The sequence below is a fragment of the Primulina huaijiensis genome, chromosome 14 (assembly GCF_012295235.1).
Source record: "Primulina huaijiensis isolate GDHJ02 chromosome 14, ASM1229523v2, whole genome shotgun sequence".
Classification (NCBI taxonomy): Eukaryota; Viridiplantae; Streptophyta; class Magnoliopsida; order Lamiales; family Gesneriaceae; genus Primulina; species Primulina huaijiensis.
The window spans coordinates 13,265,302-13,285,149 of NC_133319.1; the positions used below are offsets into that span (position 1 = coordinate 13,265,302).

Genomic DNA, 19,848 nt, shown 5'->3' on the forward strand with positions numbered 1-19,848 from the left:
GGCGTATTTTAATCATGACTATATGATGGTTTGGTGTTGGTTCGGGTTGTTACGGAGTCACGATTAACTACGAAGTCGTTAGGCACAATTGTCTCAGTTTTTGGATTCAATTGCAAGTTTGGTCAAGTTAAACCATATGCATATTTTTCATGTTAGATTTAGGTCGCAGCGAGCCTGGGAGCGATCCAACCCAATCAGTATAATTATTACAGGATATTCAATTATGTTATTTAATTATATTACGTGCAAAATATTTATTTTGAGATTTATGCGATATGGCTTGTGGTCACTTTACTATCATGGGATTATTACTTCACCCGGTCGTCAGTTACCGGTCCCGGTCGCTAGTTACCGGTCAATTCAGTTTCACCCAGTATACTGTGGCATTAGTCTGATCAGAAGTTCATTACTTCGCCCGGTCGCCAGTTACCGGTTCCGGTCGCCAGTTACCGGTCAGTTCAGTTCCGTTCAGTGCAGGGGCCACTTGCGTAGACCATAATCTCACCAAAAAATTTATGACATGCCATTTTATTACAGGGCTCCAAGGAGCAAACATTTTCACTGTGATTTTCATTTCAGTTATGCCTGTATTATAATTGATCATGATAAGTTATTTTCACGTATGTCTCATGACATGATATTTTATCTCATGCAAATTTTACTATATTATTTACTCGTTATTTATAATATATGCATGATGAGTCTTTAGACTTACTAGACTTGATTGTTGTAGGTGCTGATGATGTCGGGATCGAGAGCGGGGACCAGTGAGCCAGCTCGAGTCGGCAGTAATGGGACCCGAGGACCTCATTTATAGCATTTACCATTTTTTTATGCTCAAACATTTTTATCAGTTGTTGGGTTACTTTAACTTGTTATCTTGCGAACAATAATTTCTTCCGCTGTCATTTTGAACATTAAACTTGATTTATCAGATTATTTTGTGAATGAGGCATTTTAATTACTTTAAAAAGAAAATTTTAAATTTTTCCGCAAATTTTCAAACACGAATTTTCGGGGCATTATAAATTCATTATCTATGGAGACATCCTCAAGTTAAGAAAAATTGGGGAAAATTTTGCAAAATAAATGGTATGAGACATAAACGGTTTGCATAAGAATTCCAACTCATTGGAATTCGACATATAAGATTTTATTATCGTCTTTTGAATATAAAGATTTATTATATATACTTTTTTCATCAACATCTTCAACCTCGTGATATTTATTCTTTTTCGAATCAATAGAATATATGCAATAGTATCTGTGAAATTTTATAAGTTTTTAATGATGCTAGTAACCAATTATCTGTTGTTATTATCCTTCTTTTCATTTAGTTTTAACACATTGTTGCAACATTGCATGTAATTTTAGCGAACATATTAAATTAAGTGTTGATGTTTTTGTTCAATGTATTTATGTCTTGCATGCAAAAAAAGAATTTTTTTAGAAATACATGAAATAATTTTATATGATTTTGTTTTAGATCCTAGATTTAAATTAGATGTTTTACAAGAAATGCTAACATTATATTATGATTATTTAGATCCTACTACGGAAACAATTTCATCTATTTCATATTTTTTGTTTAATATTAGAACTCATTTATATGATATTTATAAAGAATATAACACCAAATATGACGTACAAATTGTTCAACATGAAGTACAATCCACTACTACTTGTAATATTACTTCTAAACTTACTAAAGCATAATTTTTATTAAAGGAGATGACGAAATGTTCACGAAGATCCTCAAGTTCCAGTCGAGAACTTAAGAATTATTTTATCATTACTTTTGATTTTAGTGATGCAAATGAGGAAATTTTTTATATATTGCGATGGTGGTCGCAAAAAAGCATAAATATATATAATATTGTCTATAACGACAAAATAAATTCTAGATTTTCAGTTTCAATGGTTACAATGGAGCAATTTTTTATTATCGGAGAAAATACATTGGATGAGAGGCATTCTAGCTTAAGACCCACAAATTTGGAAGCCCAGCGTTTGCTCAATGATTGGCCAAAACCGCTTGCCGAACACATAATGTTAAAAGTGATAAAGAAGAAAAAGAAAAAACTGAGGGAACATTTAGAACGACGACGTGAGGAAATATGAGCGATTAATCAAGATGGAACCTTGAAAGAATGAACAAAACAAAAGAAGCATTGGAGACTTGGGCACGCCCTGTGACTGCAGAGGCCAAAGAGTAGCAAAAATTATGATGATTAGAACTCGAGATTTATGATGATAAATTATTGATAATACTATATTCTAACAGTCTGAGTTGTGGTTTGATTCATTGTATAACTTTGGAGAGAAGCATTTTTCTTGAAATATATATTTTTTTATTTTAAAAAATATTACCTAGAGTTCTTGTAAGTGGAAGTTTCTTTTATTAATTTATATTTTTTTTATCATTTAAATGTTTATTAAAAAAATAATAACTTTTTTTTAAAAAAATAAAATTAAGAAATTAAGAGCTAAATTGGAGCAAGACCCGGTGATCAACCGAGCATGAACCCAGACCTGAACCACCGAGTTCACAACTCGGACTATAACCGACCACAAGTAGGCCAGTTATGAGTCAGGGTTTTCCTCGACCCATACTGAGCCCAGTCTGTGGCTAGGTCTACTCAATTATGCTCAAACCATTTTATTTTTACTTTAAAAAATGTCCCACCCATTTTGGGTTCAAAAACATCTTTAACCAAAAACTCCGCCTCTAGAATTTTTGCCTTGCAATTCGTATAAATAATTCTCTCAAACAAAATTCAAGAAATCCAATCAAATTACGAGAATCTACACAAAAATGTGTATTTAAATCTTGAATCCCTTTATTATACTGCAGAAGTAACACCCCACCATCGCCGGGCCAGCCTTTCCTTCAGATGGCGGGTCTGCACACCTCACTCCGGCCCCAATTACCGTCCTCCGCCACCAACCACCAGTCCTTCGCCGCGAAACTTCTCCTTCTTCTCACCCTTCTCCCCCTCTCCCTCGCGGTCTTTGCTTTTCTCCTTCAGTGGCGCGGCGGAGGCGTGGATGATCCCATTTCCCGATGGTCACCTGATGAATCGTACAAGTTCCCCGGCATGGACTCCTCCCCTCTGGCCACTGTTGGGCATTCCTCTTCATCTCACTCTTCCGATTGCTCCACGCTGTTGGGACACTCCAGTTCAGCCTCGTTTCCGTATTTTAGGGACTGGAAGTACAAGTTCGACCCCGATCTTAAACCCAAGGTTTTTTCTTTTCTGTTTATTTTTGGTGGGTTGATCTTTTGTGGGTTATTCTGATTTTGGTTACCTGTGAAAAGGCTGCTTGTGTTTTCTTGAGGGAAGGCTAGATTTGAGGTGATTTGGAATTTGGGGAGGTGTTTGAACGTTACGGTGATTCAATCTGAATTGTTCTTTTCATGGATTTTTTTTTATTATTTCTAATTTCTGTGATCCAAACCATTCAGTAGAAAATGAAATAACGAGCGACGGTGTGCATTTAAATTTATGGAACATATATATTATTTCTGGATCATTTCTAATTTTCTGACTTGTTACAAGTATGCGAAGCTGGTGGGAGTGATTCCTAGTTTCTTGAACACAAAGCTTATTGTTTTATGAGAAATTAGTAGGTTGTACAAGTCTACAACTCGTTTTACAGAACTGGAGTTTGAGATTTGTTCTGGGACCAAGGTATGTATGATTATGAGGGAAAAGGGATAGTAAAACAATTGCCACTGATGCTTGACTGAGTGCTCGCTAGTTCTCATTTAAGATCCTTTTTCATTAGACCTCAAAGCTACATTTTAATAACCAAAGGGGGGGATTGGCGGGCTGGGTGGTTTAATGGAACTTTTCAGAATTTGCAGATCAATTAGGTTTATTATGTATAGATGGCTTGAGCATCATGCGTTTCTCATGTCATTTGGTTTCTTTGAAAGTGATGTGCATCCCGTTCAAGTTTCAAACTCAAGGTCTTGTTATGTTCCTAGACATCCTGATATAATTTTGACCTTTTCTCTTTGAAATTGGTTCAGTGTCCCATTTTAAATTTTCATTCCTAAAAGTTTTTTAGTCGGACGGTGGTTGTTATTGATCTTATTTTTGCTATGCCACAAGCAGATATGCATCACGACAAGTACATCTGCTAGCTTGGAGCAAATTCTACCCTGGATGTTCTATCATAAAGTTATTGGGGTGTCAACTTTCTTTCTCTTTGTCGAAGGAAGGGCTGCATCTCCTCCTGTATCCAAAGTCCTTGAATCCATTCATGTGAGTTTGTATCCATCATCGTGGCTGCTTTATTCCTTTAGCTATCTATATTTCTTGTTCTACGAGGCAGTTTACCTTAGCAATAAGTATTTTCTCATAAAATTATCGTGTTTGCTATTTAATATTTGAAAATCATATAGCTATCTAGATCTTGAATGTCAATAAACCAATCAATACATGAGAGGCATGATAACCTGGTTTGTAACCAATTGAACTCGAATTCAAACCTTTTATTATGTTTAAAATAAATATTATCTTTATATGTTGTAGAAACGTTGTTGTTATTCCTAGCTTGAGTTTTTGCTTTTTTAGTCGCACTTGAGCTCATAAATTTTCATATGCTCTACTCACTTATACCTTGAGGCAGTCACTTGAATAAAAGATCACATAAGAATTAAGATTCATGGGATGATCACCTGGTTCATGGTTTGTGCTTTAAGAGTAAAACACGGTTAGATTGGTTCAGCTCATCAATGTATTCCTTACTTGCATCCTCAAGCTGAACATTTTTGTCAACTCTGCTGGTTCAATACCTTAGATTTGTTGGATCTCAATTGCCTTGTCGAAAATGAGAGTATGAGAATAATTGGATATGATGCATTTTAGACACAAGATATTAGATACCTTATGAGTATACTTTAGCTGACTATGGACCACTTCTCCCACAGTGACTGGCATACCAAATGCTGTAAGTAATCTGAATTTTCTATGCCTTTGTTGTAAATAAATGTCCGGTTGCTTAGTTCTGTTATGCTATAATTAGAGTAAATTTTGTGATACTCTCAACTAAATTAAATGGCTTTATAAGCATGACTTTGTTTAATGTACATGCCAGCATGTGAGAAGAAACTGAGTCCAGATTTTGTCCGGTCTCAAGACTGTTAGAAGTGTTCCATTTTGACCTCATAGAAAACTCATATGTCGTTCCCTCTACATTGTCTACTGAGATACCGATTTAGATTGGGGCTTATTTCAAAATATGCTGGGTAGATAAAAACAATTTCGACAGCTATTTTCTGCCTAAATCACCCCATTTCTGTTGCACCCTTCTCACATCTACCAGGGAGAATGAATGCCATAGGTTGATAGTTGGATAGTTTATTCAACTATTTCCTGTTTTGCTTTGGTCTACTGATACTGTGGTGTTAATTGTACCTGTAAGTGTCAATTTTATGTTTTTTGCAGGGGGTCAAAGTGATTTACAGAACCAAAGATCTAGAAGAGCAACAAGCTAGGAGGTAAATCACGTGAGCTTTGTGATTGTTTAGACATTACGAGTTAAATTTGTGATTTAAAAGGAATTTTCCACATTCTCTTTATGTCTTTCATCTACTTGACATCATGAGTGGAATTTTAGGGCTGAGTGAGTCAAGTATTAATGCATTTGTTGAGTTTTGTTAATCTATGGTTAACTTGTTGATTCACATCCCTAGGTTAACGAATTAGTTCTTAGAACCAGCTCTGTCCTTAAATTTTACAAATCTACATATAATAGCAGCTCTGTCCTTAAATTTTACAAATCTGCATGTAATAACAGAGCAATTTTACAAATCTACATATAATAGCAGCTCTGTCCTTAAATTTTACAAATCTACATATAATAGCAGCTCTGTCCTTAAATTTTACAAATCTACATATAATAACAGTTGCTATTGGTGTATTAAAAATGACAAGCTTTTCCTGTTGCTGCTTCAGCCGAATCTGGAATGAATCTTGGCTGTCAAGTTTCTTTTACAAGCCTTGCAATTATGAGCTTTTTGTGAAGCAATCTCTTAACATGGAGATGGCTATTGTCATGGCAAGGGTATGAATGATTACAAACATGGATGAATTTAACATGGGTTTTTTTTAATTAAAGAGCAAGTGATATTTTCTACATATTATGAGTTCAGGATGCTGGCATGGACTGGATACTTCATCTAGACACTGATGAATTGATACACCCAGCTGGTGGTCGAGAATATTCGTTGAGGCAACTGTTACTTGATGTGCCTAGCCATGTGGACATGGTTGTCTTTCCCAACTATGTAAGCAGTTTGTTGTCATTGTTTCTTTGCTTCTGTATGTCTGACATGTATAATCTACTCTTTCATGCATGTCCAAGTTTTATTCTGGTGCATTATCAATATTAGTTGGAGCATCGAGTCAAATAGGATTATAGAAATAACATTATTTTATCACCAAATTACACATACTTACCCTCTTATGCTTTTGTCAGGAGAGCAGTGTCGAACGAGATGATGTCAAGGAACCTTTCACGGAGGTAATTCTTCAAATGTCTTATTTTTCCTCTCAGTGGAATTAAGTGCTTTATGTTTCCTTTGCTAATATGATTCAAAATTTGGGAATGGTACGTGGCTATCTTCGGTACCTTCTATTATAATATATTTAAAAAAAAAAACTTGTGCATGAATACTATTGATTTGAAAAAGTAGCAATTACCTCATTTGACGTTCCTGAACTTATAAAACTGAGTTTGCTTTGGATTTAATGGGCAAAGTTTGGAAATTTAGTAGAGTTTTTGCAGAAGTTTTTTGGAGGAATTAGTAAGATTTGTTGTAACTAGCTATTCTTCTTTCTTCTGCGTGTCATATAGGTATCGATGTTCAAGAGAAACTATGATCATTTAACAAAAGACACTTATTTCGGAATGTATAAGGAATCAACTCGTGGCAATCCTAACTACTTTTTGACTTATGGAAATGGGAAATCGATTGCTCGAGTGCAAGATCATCTTCGCCCCAATGGGGCACACAGATGGCACAATTACATGAAAACTCCAAGGTATGAATCCTTGTTATTTAAAGATTTGTGTTTGTTTTAATTTCCGTTTATCCATTTTTTCCATCCTCTCAGTTGTGGCATGGAAACCACACAGTTACATTCATCTAGTCAGCTTTTGTGGTTGCATTTGGCAGTGAGATCAAATTTGAAGAGGCTGCGGTCTTGCATTATACATATGCGAAGTTCTCTGACTTGACTTCTAGGCGCGACCGCTGTGGTTGTAAGCCTACTAAAGAGGATGTCAAGCGATGTTTTATGTTGGAATTTGATAGAGATGTGAGCGTCGACTACCTTCATTATTATTATTATTATTTTGTTATTTATTTAGCTCCTTCCATTGTGGTAACGATGAACTTCCTTTAAAATAAAGATATTTTGGGACCTATAGTAGATTAATATGGTATGGGACATGTGGTCCTAAAGTTTAGTGGAAAGAAGGCTAACACATGGTAAATCGCTATGATGGCACGGCACCAAATCTCTGATACTGATGCACTGGTCCTGATGTTATCATAATGACTTGACAAGCATGTTTAGTTTTAAAATGGTGTGCAAGTCTGACTTAACAAGCATGTTTAGTTTTAAAATGGTGTGCAAGTCTAGAAAGATGTAATTTGATTTTATTACCCGTTTAACCATTTGCATTGTATGTGATGAGGATATCTAATCTAATCAGAAAATTATCAAATGTTGAATCAAATCCTTATTATAGTATTATTTTTGCAACGGTGGGATCACTTATATTGTGTCTATTATTTTTTTGAAGCTGCCATGGGGATATCGATTAGTTGAATTGATTTGGTATTTTATCGTTCTCGGTCTGTTTCGGTTTTTTCATGCTGACAACTTTGCTTCTTTTTTCAGGCATTTATAATTGCTTCAACTGCTACAGAGGAGGAGATGCTAAACTGGTAATAACTGCCTAAAATACTTGAGTTTTTTTTCTGCCGTGATTTACCCCGTTTACTTGGCGTTTTATGTAACAGATATTCATATACCAGCAATTGTTTGGTTTATTTCGTGTACTTCTCAATTTAGTTGAACTATCTTACTTTACTGCAACAGGTATCGCGAGCATGTTGTGTGGACTGATAGAACCGTAAATCTGAAATTATTGAGGAAGGGCATTTTAACGCGAATTTATGCTCCTATGGTAAGTTCAAAATCCAGTCACTCAAGCTTGGATGAGAAATATTTTTTTACCTAAATGTTCACGACGTTTTCTAATTTATGCTCTTTGCCCTGATATATACCAGACCATCATTCAAGGTTTGAGGGAATCTGGCATATTTGAATCCATAATTGCATCTGCTCACAAATCTGAGTCGAAAACCAAATTCTTAGCATCCATCGAGAGCAACAATTCCTCTTTTGCTGCTGCTTCTGTCTCACTTCCATCAAGAAAGATAGGCAGAAATAAAGATTCTCAAGAAACATCCAGAAAAGCACTTGAAACTACTTCGTATCTTTTTCATGAAGTAGCTATCCCACCATTATCTCCCCCGGTAATGAATGACGACCTAACGATTGAAGCATGATTCTCTTGCAAGATTGCTGATTTTTTCCTTTCTGTTATACAACTAAAATGAGGAGAATTGGGTTTCTCCTGTGTAGTAGAGGGAAAGATTAAGCAAGAAGCGGGTTTAAACGTGTTTCAATCTGTGGCTATTCCCGATCATTATTACCCAAGCGGAGGTTTACGTTGTGACGCTAAGACAGAGAAGGGGGAGGGGTTGAGGGCTGAGGGGAGGTGTTTCTTGCAATATCAGCTCCACATCTCCGTGTTTTAGAGACATTGATTGATATGTATTGAATTTAGAAACATGGGGCATTCATGAATATGATTCTTGTTGATGTACAGTAAAAATGGAGCTTAATTTGCGTCACATTTGTGGTACATATGTTTAAATCTTGTTTTTGTACGTGTTTTGAACATCAAATACTCAAATATTAATATGCTGGTTCGTGGCCAACCAATCAATATACTTGTTTGTCACATTGGAAGCATGAGTGAATGCATCAATATCAATTACTAAATTCATAAAACTGTTAGCAGATTGTTGGTGCAAAACCAGTAGCTACTAAGTCGACTTTAAAGGACTCAAGTTTTCAGCTTAATTGAAGAAGCTAGCAGAGTACATCCAAATTCCGATGCTGCTTACTTTGAGTCTTGAGTTGCCTGGAGTTTGTTTGCAGAGAATATGTTATATATAGACAGTATATATCTAAAAGATGAAAGAAAATAGGATTAGTGAGGTCCTGATGTATATAAAACAGAGTACATTAACTCTTTAGAAACCAGTGAGGATCAAGATCTGCGTCAAGTAAAATTCGTTAAACACCTCGGATAATAATATAACGATATGTATGGGTATAGCAAAGCTTGGTACGTGATATGATAACATTGATCGTGTGGGATCCTTACAATATGGCAAAAATTTGACAGGTACATGTAATAGTGTAGAGATGACACTGACAGTATAATTTTTTATTCAAGTCAAGGTGAACACATGGTCTCCTTGTTCTGTACTCCAGTTATAGGGTTTGGTAATCTAGCTTTTGTGATGAAAAGGGAAACCCATGAAGTCAAGAAATATATATCCGTGTTATTTGTTTTTGGCAATTTGATAAAGTCTCGTTCGTAGTTTTCATGAGATTGTGCTTATGGTAGAAGACATCGGCTGTAGCTTTTGGGTTTTAAATTGGAATTATATCGAGTCGATATCACCTGCATGGAGGGAGAGAGAATGAATGATCTTAAGACATGATCAAGTGAAGCGACTCCCAGGCCAACTAGAGATGTAAACAAATCAAGCCGAATCGAACCGAACAGTATAAGGCTCGAACTCGGCTCATTTAAGATATATAAGCTCGAGCTTTTATCGGAAGGTTTGAGATCGGCTCGTTTTGAAATTATTAAAATCGAGAATAGTTCGAGCTCGGTTAGTTAATAATAGCTCGTTTATCATGTTAAAGAGTCTGGTTCGAGCTCAACTAGTAAAGCGGGCTTGTTTTTTGAGCTCCTCAAGCATAAAATTGGGCTCAAGTTTTTGTTTTATGCGAGCTCGTTAAAGATAGAATCGAGTCGAGCATACAATATAATGTATCTCTCTATAAATTAATTTTATATTAAGGTATAAAAAAAGTAAATTCATTCATAACTAACCAAAACGACAAACCTAACAACTAAAAAACATAAAATCAAACATCATTGAACATCTCAAAACACAATATCTAACTAAGAGTTCAAAATATCATTCATCATTTAAATTGATTTGTTATTTCATTCATAAATAAAAATATAAGTAAAATTCTAGTAGTTAAGTTTTAATGTATTAACAAGTTTCATTTAGATAAGTTAATTTAACTAAAAGTCTAAAATTCATTCAAGATGTTTTAAATTGAATTTTTATTTTGTTCCATTACAAAATTTATTGATCAAATCATCATTCATTAGACATATTAAACAAAAAAAAAATATGATTATGTTATCATACAATTGGTTTCTTTATCGTTGTTCTGTTCTTATTCATCTCAATCATCACATAATAAACTACATCTTGTTAAACAAAAGTGAATTCNTGAATTCTCTTGATTATATATAATTATTTAATTGATTTCTCTAGATATGCCAATGCGGCAATGCTATTATAAAATTTGAATCATATTTTATTTATCATGCTAGTTTTTAAAAAGAATGTTTCAACATAATATATACAAGTTTATTCAAATTTGCTATCGGCTTAGTAGTTCAAGTTCATATTATTTTAATGTGTTCAGTCTTTTTAAATGAATTAGTTAGTACATTTTTGTTGAGTTTTATTTATTGATCATGCTAGTTTTTTAAATAATATTTTATTATAATAATTAGTGAATTTACTCAACGTGCTTATGGTGTGCTGAAAATTTTGAGGGAAAAAAAAATAACTTGATGCATTTATGTTATTTTATTTATTATGTTTTAAACAACATTTTAGTTTAATGATTTGCAATTTAAATTTAAAAATACAATCGTAACTAAGTGGCGAAAATTCGTATTTTTTTCAACAAGATCTTATGTTCAAATCCTTCCAAATTCATCGGTACTAATATGTTTATTTGTCAACTCAACAAATGAGCGCAGATCAAGCTCGAGCTCAATAGCCATATAGTCGATCATATTCACGAATATGTAGAGGAGCCAAGCCCAAACAAAATAAATGAGTCGAACTCGAGCTTGTGTGCCATATGTTCTTAAATAGTAAACGAACCGAGCTCAAACTCCCGGAGATCACGAGCCGAATATTCATAAGCTCGAGATCGGTTTGATAAAATTGTCGAGTTGGGCTCGATAAGATTAAAGAATGATCTCGAACGAACTTTTACCAAACCAAGTTCCGAATAGCTTGCCAGCAAATTGGTTCTTTATATTTCCAAGGCCAGCCATCATTTTCATTGTCTTGTTTTGACTTATTTGTAAATATAATTTACATCGACAGTAATATCCTGATTTATCCAATTTTTAATTTTTTTTTTTTTATTTCATAAATCAGTCTCCCAGAGTACAAGGTCTCTCATGACATCAAAGGAAGTCGACTTAAATCACTCCGCCCCCTGATTGAAGTAGACTGGGTAGATATAAATCTTTTCAAGTCTTGGGAAAGAGTTATCCATTCGACGAAGTAAAACAAGGCAGTAAACCCGAACCGCGACGTTGAACACTGAATCACAATCGAATTTCATAAAGCTTCAGTCTAAAAAGAACCAACACGGAGCCACTTGAAGAAGTCTGCAGCATTGGAGTAATGTCATAAATGGAATCGCCCTGCTATATCAGCTCTTTGACACGAGTAAAATGACTGCAAGATAAAATATGAGCCTACAAAATAGCAGTTTTCCCTCAGAAGACCTGACCTGTTTGCCTATCTAGAACAATGTTGTAAATGGCGCGAGAGGGCAATCAGTTACAGGATTTTTTTTTAAAAATAATATAAATTAAAAATGTATTTATTAAAATATTACAAAATGGATAGAGTTATGAAAATATTACGATCCGTCCAAATGTTTTCCGGATTCACGGATTGCCTCACAGATTCTTAGAAGTCACGGATTCAGAATATGTGGCAGCGTGTCAACCCATTCTTGCTTATAAATATTTTTTAATATTGAATTTTTTTGTATAATATTTTTGATAATGTTTGTGATTTATTGCAGATATTAAACATCGTTCATTGATTCAATTACAAATTCCGTACAACTACATTTGAAAAGGTACTTTCAATAAATTTTTATATTTTAATTGTATTATTTATATTGTATTAATGTAACTATAATTTTGTTTGGTTGCATTATACTATTGAGTATAATTTTGTTATATTTTATATTTTTAATATTAATCACAGTATAAAATTACTAATAGGAATACTAATAAGAAAGTATTAATAAATATAAATTGTTGATCTTAAAAAAAAAAAATAATTCATTGTTCATTGTTCTGCTTGATAAAATGTCTTTAAAAAAATGTTCATTGTTCTGCTTGATAAAATGTTTTTTTTTTTTGTGGATCTTCACATTTTTCATCAAAATTCACTATTTTCAAGTACTTTATTTATTTATGTCTATTATTTTAAAACATATATAAAACCTGCATATTTAAATATTGCAAGATTACTACTGAAATTTTATTAGAAGTCTAAACTCAAATTGGCTAGTATTCACTTTAATCAAGCCAATTTGTGGTACTTTAATTAATTTATTTATTTATTTATTATATTTGCACGTCGCAGCTTCATTATAGGCTTGTTAGTTAAGACTTATTGATTGGGACATATACTTCTTAATTTTCCTCACTTTTCACGAGTTGATTGAAGACACACATAAATTCTCAAGTTGTCAACCAAAGAGTACTATGAAATTAAATCAGGGGCGGCCCTTGCCCGGGGCAGGCAACCGGGCGGGACACCTGCCAAAGTGGGGCTCCAATTTATTTTTAAAAAAATAATTATTATTAAAAGAAATCATTATTATCTAAATGAATTCTAAATTTCATAAGATTAATTGTTTCAATAATAAAATTCAGTCAAACAAATTTAGTTCAATAAATCAACGAATAATAATAAATATAATGAACAAAAATAATAATGTTACCTCTTAAGATTCTCTCGTATTAAATAAATGATAAAATCAACAAACAATATAATAACATGTCAATGTTAAATATTCTTATAAAAAATTCATTATAAAACAACATTAATTCAATAATAATAACAAAATTAAAACTTGACAATTCTCGATAACAAATAAGGAAATATAACTAACACTAAATGTGACGGAAAAAACGAAGCGAAAATAAAATCAAATGTTGGGCTAATGAATCAGACGAAATGCCGAAATGTTCGAAAGGTAAGCTCGGTGTATGTGTTCGAAAGGCTCGGGGAAATTTAAATAAAGGACAATCAGTCACGTGACCCTTTATTAATTTATTTATAAAAAAAATGAATCCGGACTTTTGAGTCACGGATTGTTATACTTTTACAAATTTTCCAGATTTGCAATATTTTAATATATACTTTTTAAAATTATATTATTTTTAAAAAAAGACCATCAGTTACAGCCTACCACCTTGGTCGCCTAGACGGTTGAATTTCTAATAAATTATTATATATAATCATGCAATATAATTATAAATAATCATTATTTTTATGTAATATATGAAATTAAATAATGTTTATGCATAAAAAAATTTCATATAATATAATACAATCCAGATAAATATATAAATACAAACTAACAAGATAATTAAGATGGTGGTTGATGACGATGTCAGCTGGAGGCGGTTTGAAGCAAGTTGTAGTTGATGATGGAGAACACTTAAAACCAAATATAAATACAAAAGAGAGTGAGCGGTGTTTTTATTATATCTATTTTTTTAAATTGATTGACTTTCAGTGGTTTTAAAAATTATTTGACTTTGACAATTGACTAGGATTTTAAAATCATTGAACACCTCGATGGCCTACTCGGTTGCCTCCGCCACCTGCTCGCTCGCCGGATAGCCTCGGATCACCTATATAGACCACCTTCGACAAAGGCGGGACTGTCGAGGGCCGCCTACCGCCATTTAGAACAGTGATCTATAAGAACAATATCATTATTATTCCAGGTAGAAAAATAGAAACAGACTCTGTGACCTATGCATGCACATTGCTACACAGGAAACTCTAGTTTTACCAGCTGGTCTACAAGCCCCTCTATACAAACCTTAAAGCAAGGTGACCCACAAGAACAAATTCAAGAAGAGCTTTCAAATTTGTCAGCCCTCCATTGTTTAAAGACCATATTTTTCAAGCAATCACCGCACCATGTGTCTCTAATATCTATTAAGTCTTCACAAGTTTAAATTACTCGTATCCACAGAAAATAATTCCATAAAATAAACCAAATGAAGCACTACTTCCAGAGAGTGATTCCTTAATAAGCAAAACAAGATATTGCACAATATATTTTCTATTATACGGTATATCAGAAGGTCTTACCAACAAGCCATGGGGCTGGAGCTGCTGAAGTTTGGAAAAAACGGTGGGCCAATATTGAAGCCTCGATCTCATAAAAAGTATTGTATTCTTCACCAACAGAGACTAGCCTTGTACTCCAAACAATAAAGTTAAGTTCGGCCCATGTTTTATGGTATGTACTGATATTGAATCCTTGAGAATTAGTGCCACTTGAATTGACCTTGAAATATTTGCTCACTGTGATAAGATCTATCCCAAGGGATAACTCTAATCGGAGCAATTTGGAACAAGTCAGGTTAGTCCAATCAACTCATTTTTACTTTTTATCAGCCAGGTACATCTTTTGCATTTTCAATTGGCAAGAGTGTACAGCCCTTTGACTTCAGTTTTGACTCCAAACCGAAAAATTTAAGACTGGACAACACCAAATCTGATGTCTTCTTTTTCATATGGTCTATAAGTATTTCATCGTAGGCTATTACATCAGCTTCACTCAGAAAATTGCGCTCTCTCATGTTTACGAAGACCTTTCTTGCCTCTTCAATCGTTCCATGCTTACATGTGCCAAAGATGACTGCCGAGTAAATGATACTGTTTGGAAGACATCCTTGTTCGATCATTTCATTTATGAGTTCACATACCACTACAGCATCATTTTTCCTGCAAGCATGGACAATAGCGAGGGTGTACTTGAATTCCATAGGACCACTAGTCACATTGGCCAAGCAATCGCGAATAAGCAACATAGCAGCATCTATCTCTCCTAGTCGAGAAAGGCCCTTAACAAGAGAATAATAAGCAGCAACAGAAGGAACTGAGGACATTTCTTTTATTTTGTTGTACCATGTGCACGCTTCGTGTACATCTCCCACTTCAACAAAGCATAAAATTGCATTGCTGTAAGTTGATGCATCAGGTACCAAGTCAGAAGAATCTTTGAGCTCGTGGAACAGTGCTAATGCCTTCTTTTCCTCTCCATTTTTTAGAACAGCCTCAATAAGAACATTGTAAATTGGAGTACTCACGTATCCTTTCACTTTCAAGTATTCAAACACTTCTAAAGCCATCATTGTGGTACCAGCCTCATCCAGCATAAAAGAAAAGAATTTGAGTAAATCATCCATAACAGGAAAACCTAATTTATTCATTCGCTCAAGCAATTTAAAAAAATCCTCCATCCTTTTCAACTCTGCATAAGACTTCAAAATTGGATTAACAGTATAAAAATCTGGTTGGAGATCCTCTTCAATTGTTGCTTGAAAAAGCTTATATGCTCTCTCAACCAGTTTTGCTGCACATAGCCCTCTTATTAGGGTGTTATACACTGCCAAATCAGCACGATATCCCGAATCAATCAAGTCTTTAAGTAGATCACAGGCTGAACCTACTTTCCCATCTGCCACATAAGCTTCAATCAGAGATCCGTAAATAGCCCTGTCGATCAAATATTTCCTCTCTTTCATCTCCTTGAACATTTCATAGCCTTTGTTAACCTGGTTCCCTTTACAAAGTGCCATAACTAAAGTTGAATAGGCCATGACATCTGGTTCAACACGATCCTTTCGCATTTCCCCCCAAACCCTCAAACAACCTTCCAAATTTCCCTTCAATACCAGTGCTCTTACCATTGCTGTGTACGCAAATACATCTGGCTTGCACAGATTCTTCCTCATCTGATCCAAAAGGTCAAACATTTCATCCAGGCGTCCAGCTTTGCACAAACCCTTGATCAAAATCATAAAAGTGACGTTATCTTCGGTCAAATCATCCTTCTTGAAATCATTATAAACTGAGATGGCTAAATCTAAATGATCAGTTTTTACCAAGGCATCCATTATTCTATTATATAAAAAGACTCTTGGCTTCACTCCAAATTTCTTCATTTTCTCGTACACACAGTGAACCCTCAGACCCCTGTTTGCATCCGAGTGCATCCTAATCAAGATTTCAAACTGTTTTTCACTAGGCGGCTTCCCTTGCATATGCATCAGCTCAGGCACCTGATCAGCATCCCGGAAATGATTAGATCGATTCAAAAGATAGGCATAGGCATTGTAACAAGCAAAGTCATGCCTATAACCTTTCTGCTTGCCTGAACAATCAAATGAAGAAAAATCCATTTATATCACAATTTCATATCAGAAGACAAGTAACAAACACAACTGCAGATGACCACTATTCTAATCTCCGTCCCATGGAAGTTAATAAAATGCATTTACAACTGTCGACATGTCCGTAGGTCCTCTGCTTTATACAATGAAAAGAAAGACTTTGCAAGAGCAACAAATTGATTCATATATATCTATTTGTTATTGATGTACTAAAACAGGTTGGCAAACATAATTGTATAACATGACATACTATATCCACATAAAGATAAAGCAATGGCACTTGCAAGATAAAAAATTAACAATGTTCCGCCGTATATATAGCACCAAAGGACCAGGGAATGTCATGGGTATGGATAATTGTGGAAGTAAGAACATAAGAAAAATAACCTGGACGTAAGCAAAGCAAATCCAACTTAAGTAAAAGAGAGAAGCACCCCCATTCTTCTGCTCCTCTTTCCAAAGAAGAAAAACGATAATTTAAAAACTACATTGAAATAGTACATAGTACTAACAACAGTTAAAGGAAACAACAGGACTAACCAGGCTTACCAAGAAACTTATCTGGAAAAGAACAAAAATTGAAAAATATGAAATGAAGGATTTTTTTCCTTATCAAGAATGACTAGATGACAAGCAGAGGCATATGCTCGCATAGGCACAACCTCCGCCGAAGATTTATTGGACCATGTTCACAACAAGAATTCTAACATGATTTATACTTTCACTTGCTTGCAAACAATATCCACAATGCAATGTCTGGACCTACATATTCGACTATTTCCATTACAATGGGAAAGAAAGTTCTTATTGCATACCAGCCCAATTAAAAAACTTGGAGGATAGCCTCTGATCAATATTGGGAAATTTCAGAACCTCCGTCACCAGCTTTGGCGTCACCCGCCGCAGCCTATTGAGCTCTTCCACGAGCGGCGGACCCCATCGCTTGTGTTTTCTGAACGAGTCCACAATGTATCTAGCGATGGGAGATAGATATTTCGCCAAGGAGAAGAATACCTCTGATGGGTCTTTCGCATACAGCTGCTTCCCGTTGCTCTTTTCATCTGGGTCCCACTTTTGGAGATCAAATGAATCGTGTCTGGCGGAGGTGGGCTGGGTCAGCCTCTTAAGGGTGATGGATTGGCGGTTGGAGAAGAGACCACCACGGACCGTAGGCCGGTTCTGGGTTGGTTTCCGGTGGCCATAGAAGAAGTAGGGTTTGTGGGGTTTGGTCAGTGCCGCCGGCGAGTTTTGTGGCGGCATTTTTCGATTAGTAGTCCGAGGAATCTAAAAGTTCATAACCAATGGTTTCCTTTGTCGTGTCAGAGGTGAATATATAATTGTATTAATGTAATTTGTTATGTATATATATATAAACTTCGAATAATATTCTAAAAAAATCACGAAATTTATACACGTAGATTTCCTTCCAAATATCTATGTCCAACTATGTCCGCAAAAAAACTAGAAATGAACAAAAAAATATAAAAATTAAAAGACTAAAAATATAAACTCATCGTTAGCGTAACCAAAACATGAGTAAAACAATATGTAAGTTATATGACTAAAAATACAAATGCAATTGTTGAGTCCATATTTTGTAAAGTCCAAATCATTTGAAATCCACTAACAATGGAAGCCCTAAAAAACATGAATAACCCAATAGACAAGCCCATGAAGGGATCGGTTAAGGACCATGATGGAATGAGTCGATCTACGATCCACGATGAATAAACGTGGAAGATGGCCAAACTGCTCAGTGGATTTGAACAAAAACAAGAAGGAAGAATTAGAAAAATACACGACAAACACATCCAACAAAAGTTACATCAAAGCTTCTTCAAATTCTCTCATCAGTAGTATGTGTATTTTCAATTTCCAGAAGTCAAGTTTCTTGAATTTTTTACATATTCTTTCAACTTTCTTGTAAAAATGTCGTTCATGTTCATAACAACGTAGTTAAATTTGATGTTGTTCGTGGATTTTCTCTATAATTTCATCATATTCATCAATTTATACTTTTTTGTTTCGAAGACATACAGAGGGAATTAGAACTAATTGTCGAATCGGGACACACAACGCTCGATAAAAAAGTCAGATCTTTTCACATTTGGCACGATCACGTGCCTGGTACGGCCCGCAAGTTTCGTGAGAAATAAATTGGCACGTCCAGTGGGACACAATGCCTCCAAAGCGTACTGAGAAAAATGAAGGAATTCCTCCATCATAGGGGAAAGGTCATCGCTCACAGGAAGAAGAAACTAATGCAGATGGAAGAACAGTTGAAAGACTTGTACACCAGTTCGAAGAAGAGATTGTGAAGGAAGGAATTGCCGTTTTTGGTGGCGATGGACTTTCAACAAACTTCATGTTGATCATAGAAAAAAATATCCGCAGTGATCTCAGAAAAATGACCCAAGCTTTCGCTACTGTCATGATGGAATTTGTGACAGAAGTGAAGGAATGGAGAAAGTTCGCAAAAAACGAGATTGTTACACGAGAAAATGATAAACTTCAAGAAGCTGACACTAAAATGTTTAAAGATCAAGTCCAGGGATTTCTCAAGCAGGTGAAAATCGACGCTTGGGAGAAGCACCAATTCCTAAATCTGCCAGGGGAGGAAGATATACTCCTCTGCACAAAAGGGACGAGGAGTTAGGATTGAAATACCAAAATTGCAGTAACAGTAAACAAATGGCTGGTAATATATTTTCTTTGACGTCTCCTAACTTGCATCCGGGGTTGTATGGTGATGGGGGAATGCGCGGGTATACATTACCGAATTGGAGGAATAACACCCGGGGGACAATCTATCCCCCACACCAGTTACGAAAAACTTCAGTGTTGGATTTTGAGATGGTACGTGATGTTATTCAAGAGTTGTATGGCCCAGGAGTGAGGCCAATCAACCGACCAAAGTTTCATAAACCGTATCCTGACATTGTTGATCGTGAAAACCCTTATCCACCAGGATACCGCATTCCAGACTTCACTTTATACTATGGGGAAGATGGCCAATCTAGCGTGGAACATGTAGCAAGGTTTACAATCCAATGTGGGGAGTTAACGAATTTGGAAAATTTTTCTAATTACAAGTTATGATTGTTCCCAAATTCTTTGACTAGCACTGCTTTCACTTGTTATGCGACGCTACCTTGAAATTCTATTATGACTTGGCATGATATGGAACGT

General features: G+C 35.0%; 2 protein-coding genes across 5 annotated transcripts; one reads left to right on the forward strand and one right to left on the reverse strand.

The window, feature by feature from the left end:
* The first annotated feature begins 2,692 nt into the window (after positions 1-2,692).
* Positions 2,693-8,977, forward strand: LOC140957246 (glycosyltransferase-like At2g41451). The gene is made up of 11 exons (XM_073414394.1): positions 2,693-3,245; positions 4,122-4,271; positions 5,457-5,509; positions 5,967-6,075; positions 6,164-6,298; positions 6,490-6,534; positions 6,868-7,055; positions 7,190-7,331; positions 7,920-7,966; positions 8,121-8,208; positions 8,312-8,977. Exons 1-11 carry the CDS (start codon positions 2,895-2,897, stop codon positions 8,591-8,593), a joined length of 1,590 nt encoding a protein of 529 aa, XP_073270495.1. The 5' UTR covers positions 2,693-2,894; the 3' UTR covers positions 8,594-8,977.
* Positions 8,978-11,804: 2,827 nt separating this feature from the next.
* Positions 11,805-17,984, reverse strand: LOC140956856 (pentatricopeptide repeat-containing protein At4g20740). Of its 4 annotated transcripts, none has more exons than XR_012171549.1 (3): positions 17,475-17,984; positions 14,570-16,640; positions 11,805-11,823 (listed from the first exon to the last, which is right to left on the reverse strand). XR_012171549.1 is itself a non-coding variant. In XM_073413760.1 (3 exons), exons 1-3 carry the CDS (start codon positions 17,917-17,919, stop codon positions 14,875-14,877), a joined length of 2,112 nt encoding a protein of 703 aa, XP_073269861.1. In that variant the 5' UTR covers positions 17,920-17,984; the 3' UTR covers positions 14,448-14,874. The 4 variants fall into 4 exon arrangements, 2 of the variants coding, with proteins under 2 accessions (XP_073269861.1, XP_073269860.1); XR_012171548.1 differs by lacking the exon at positions 11,805-11,823 and adding an exon at positions 13,821-14,167; XM_073413760.1 differs by lacking the exon at positions 11,805-11,823 and having other exon boundaries at positions 14,448-16,272; positions 16,372-16,640.
* Positions 17,985-19,848: the final 1,864 nt, after the last annotated feature.

Bases quoted from the DNA above. Each gene is read 5' to 3' on its own strand.
- LOC140957246 (XM_073414394.1), top strand. From the start codon at position 2,895: ATGGCGGGTCTGCACACCTCACTCCGGCCCCAATTACCGTCCTCCGCC. The intron at 5,510-5,966 runs GTAAATCACGTG...TTGCTGCTTCAG, and splicing joins GAAGAGCAACAAGCTAGGAG to CCGAATCTGGAATGAATCTT. The intron at 8,209-8,311 runs GTAAGTTCAAAA...GATATATACCAG, and splicing joins CGCGAATTTATGCTCCTATG to ACCATCATTCAAGGTTTGAG.
- LOC140956856 (XM_073413759.1), bottom strand. From the start codon at position 17,919: ATGCCGCCACAAAACTCGCCGGCGGCACTGACCAAACCCCACAAACCC. The intron at 16,641-17,474 runs GTATGCAATAAG...TTGATTGTTCAG, and splicing joins CAAGTTTTTTAATTGGGCTG to GCAAGCAGAAAGGTTATAGG.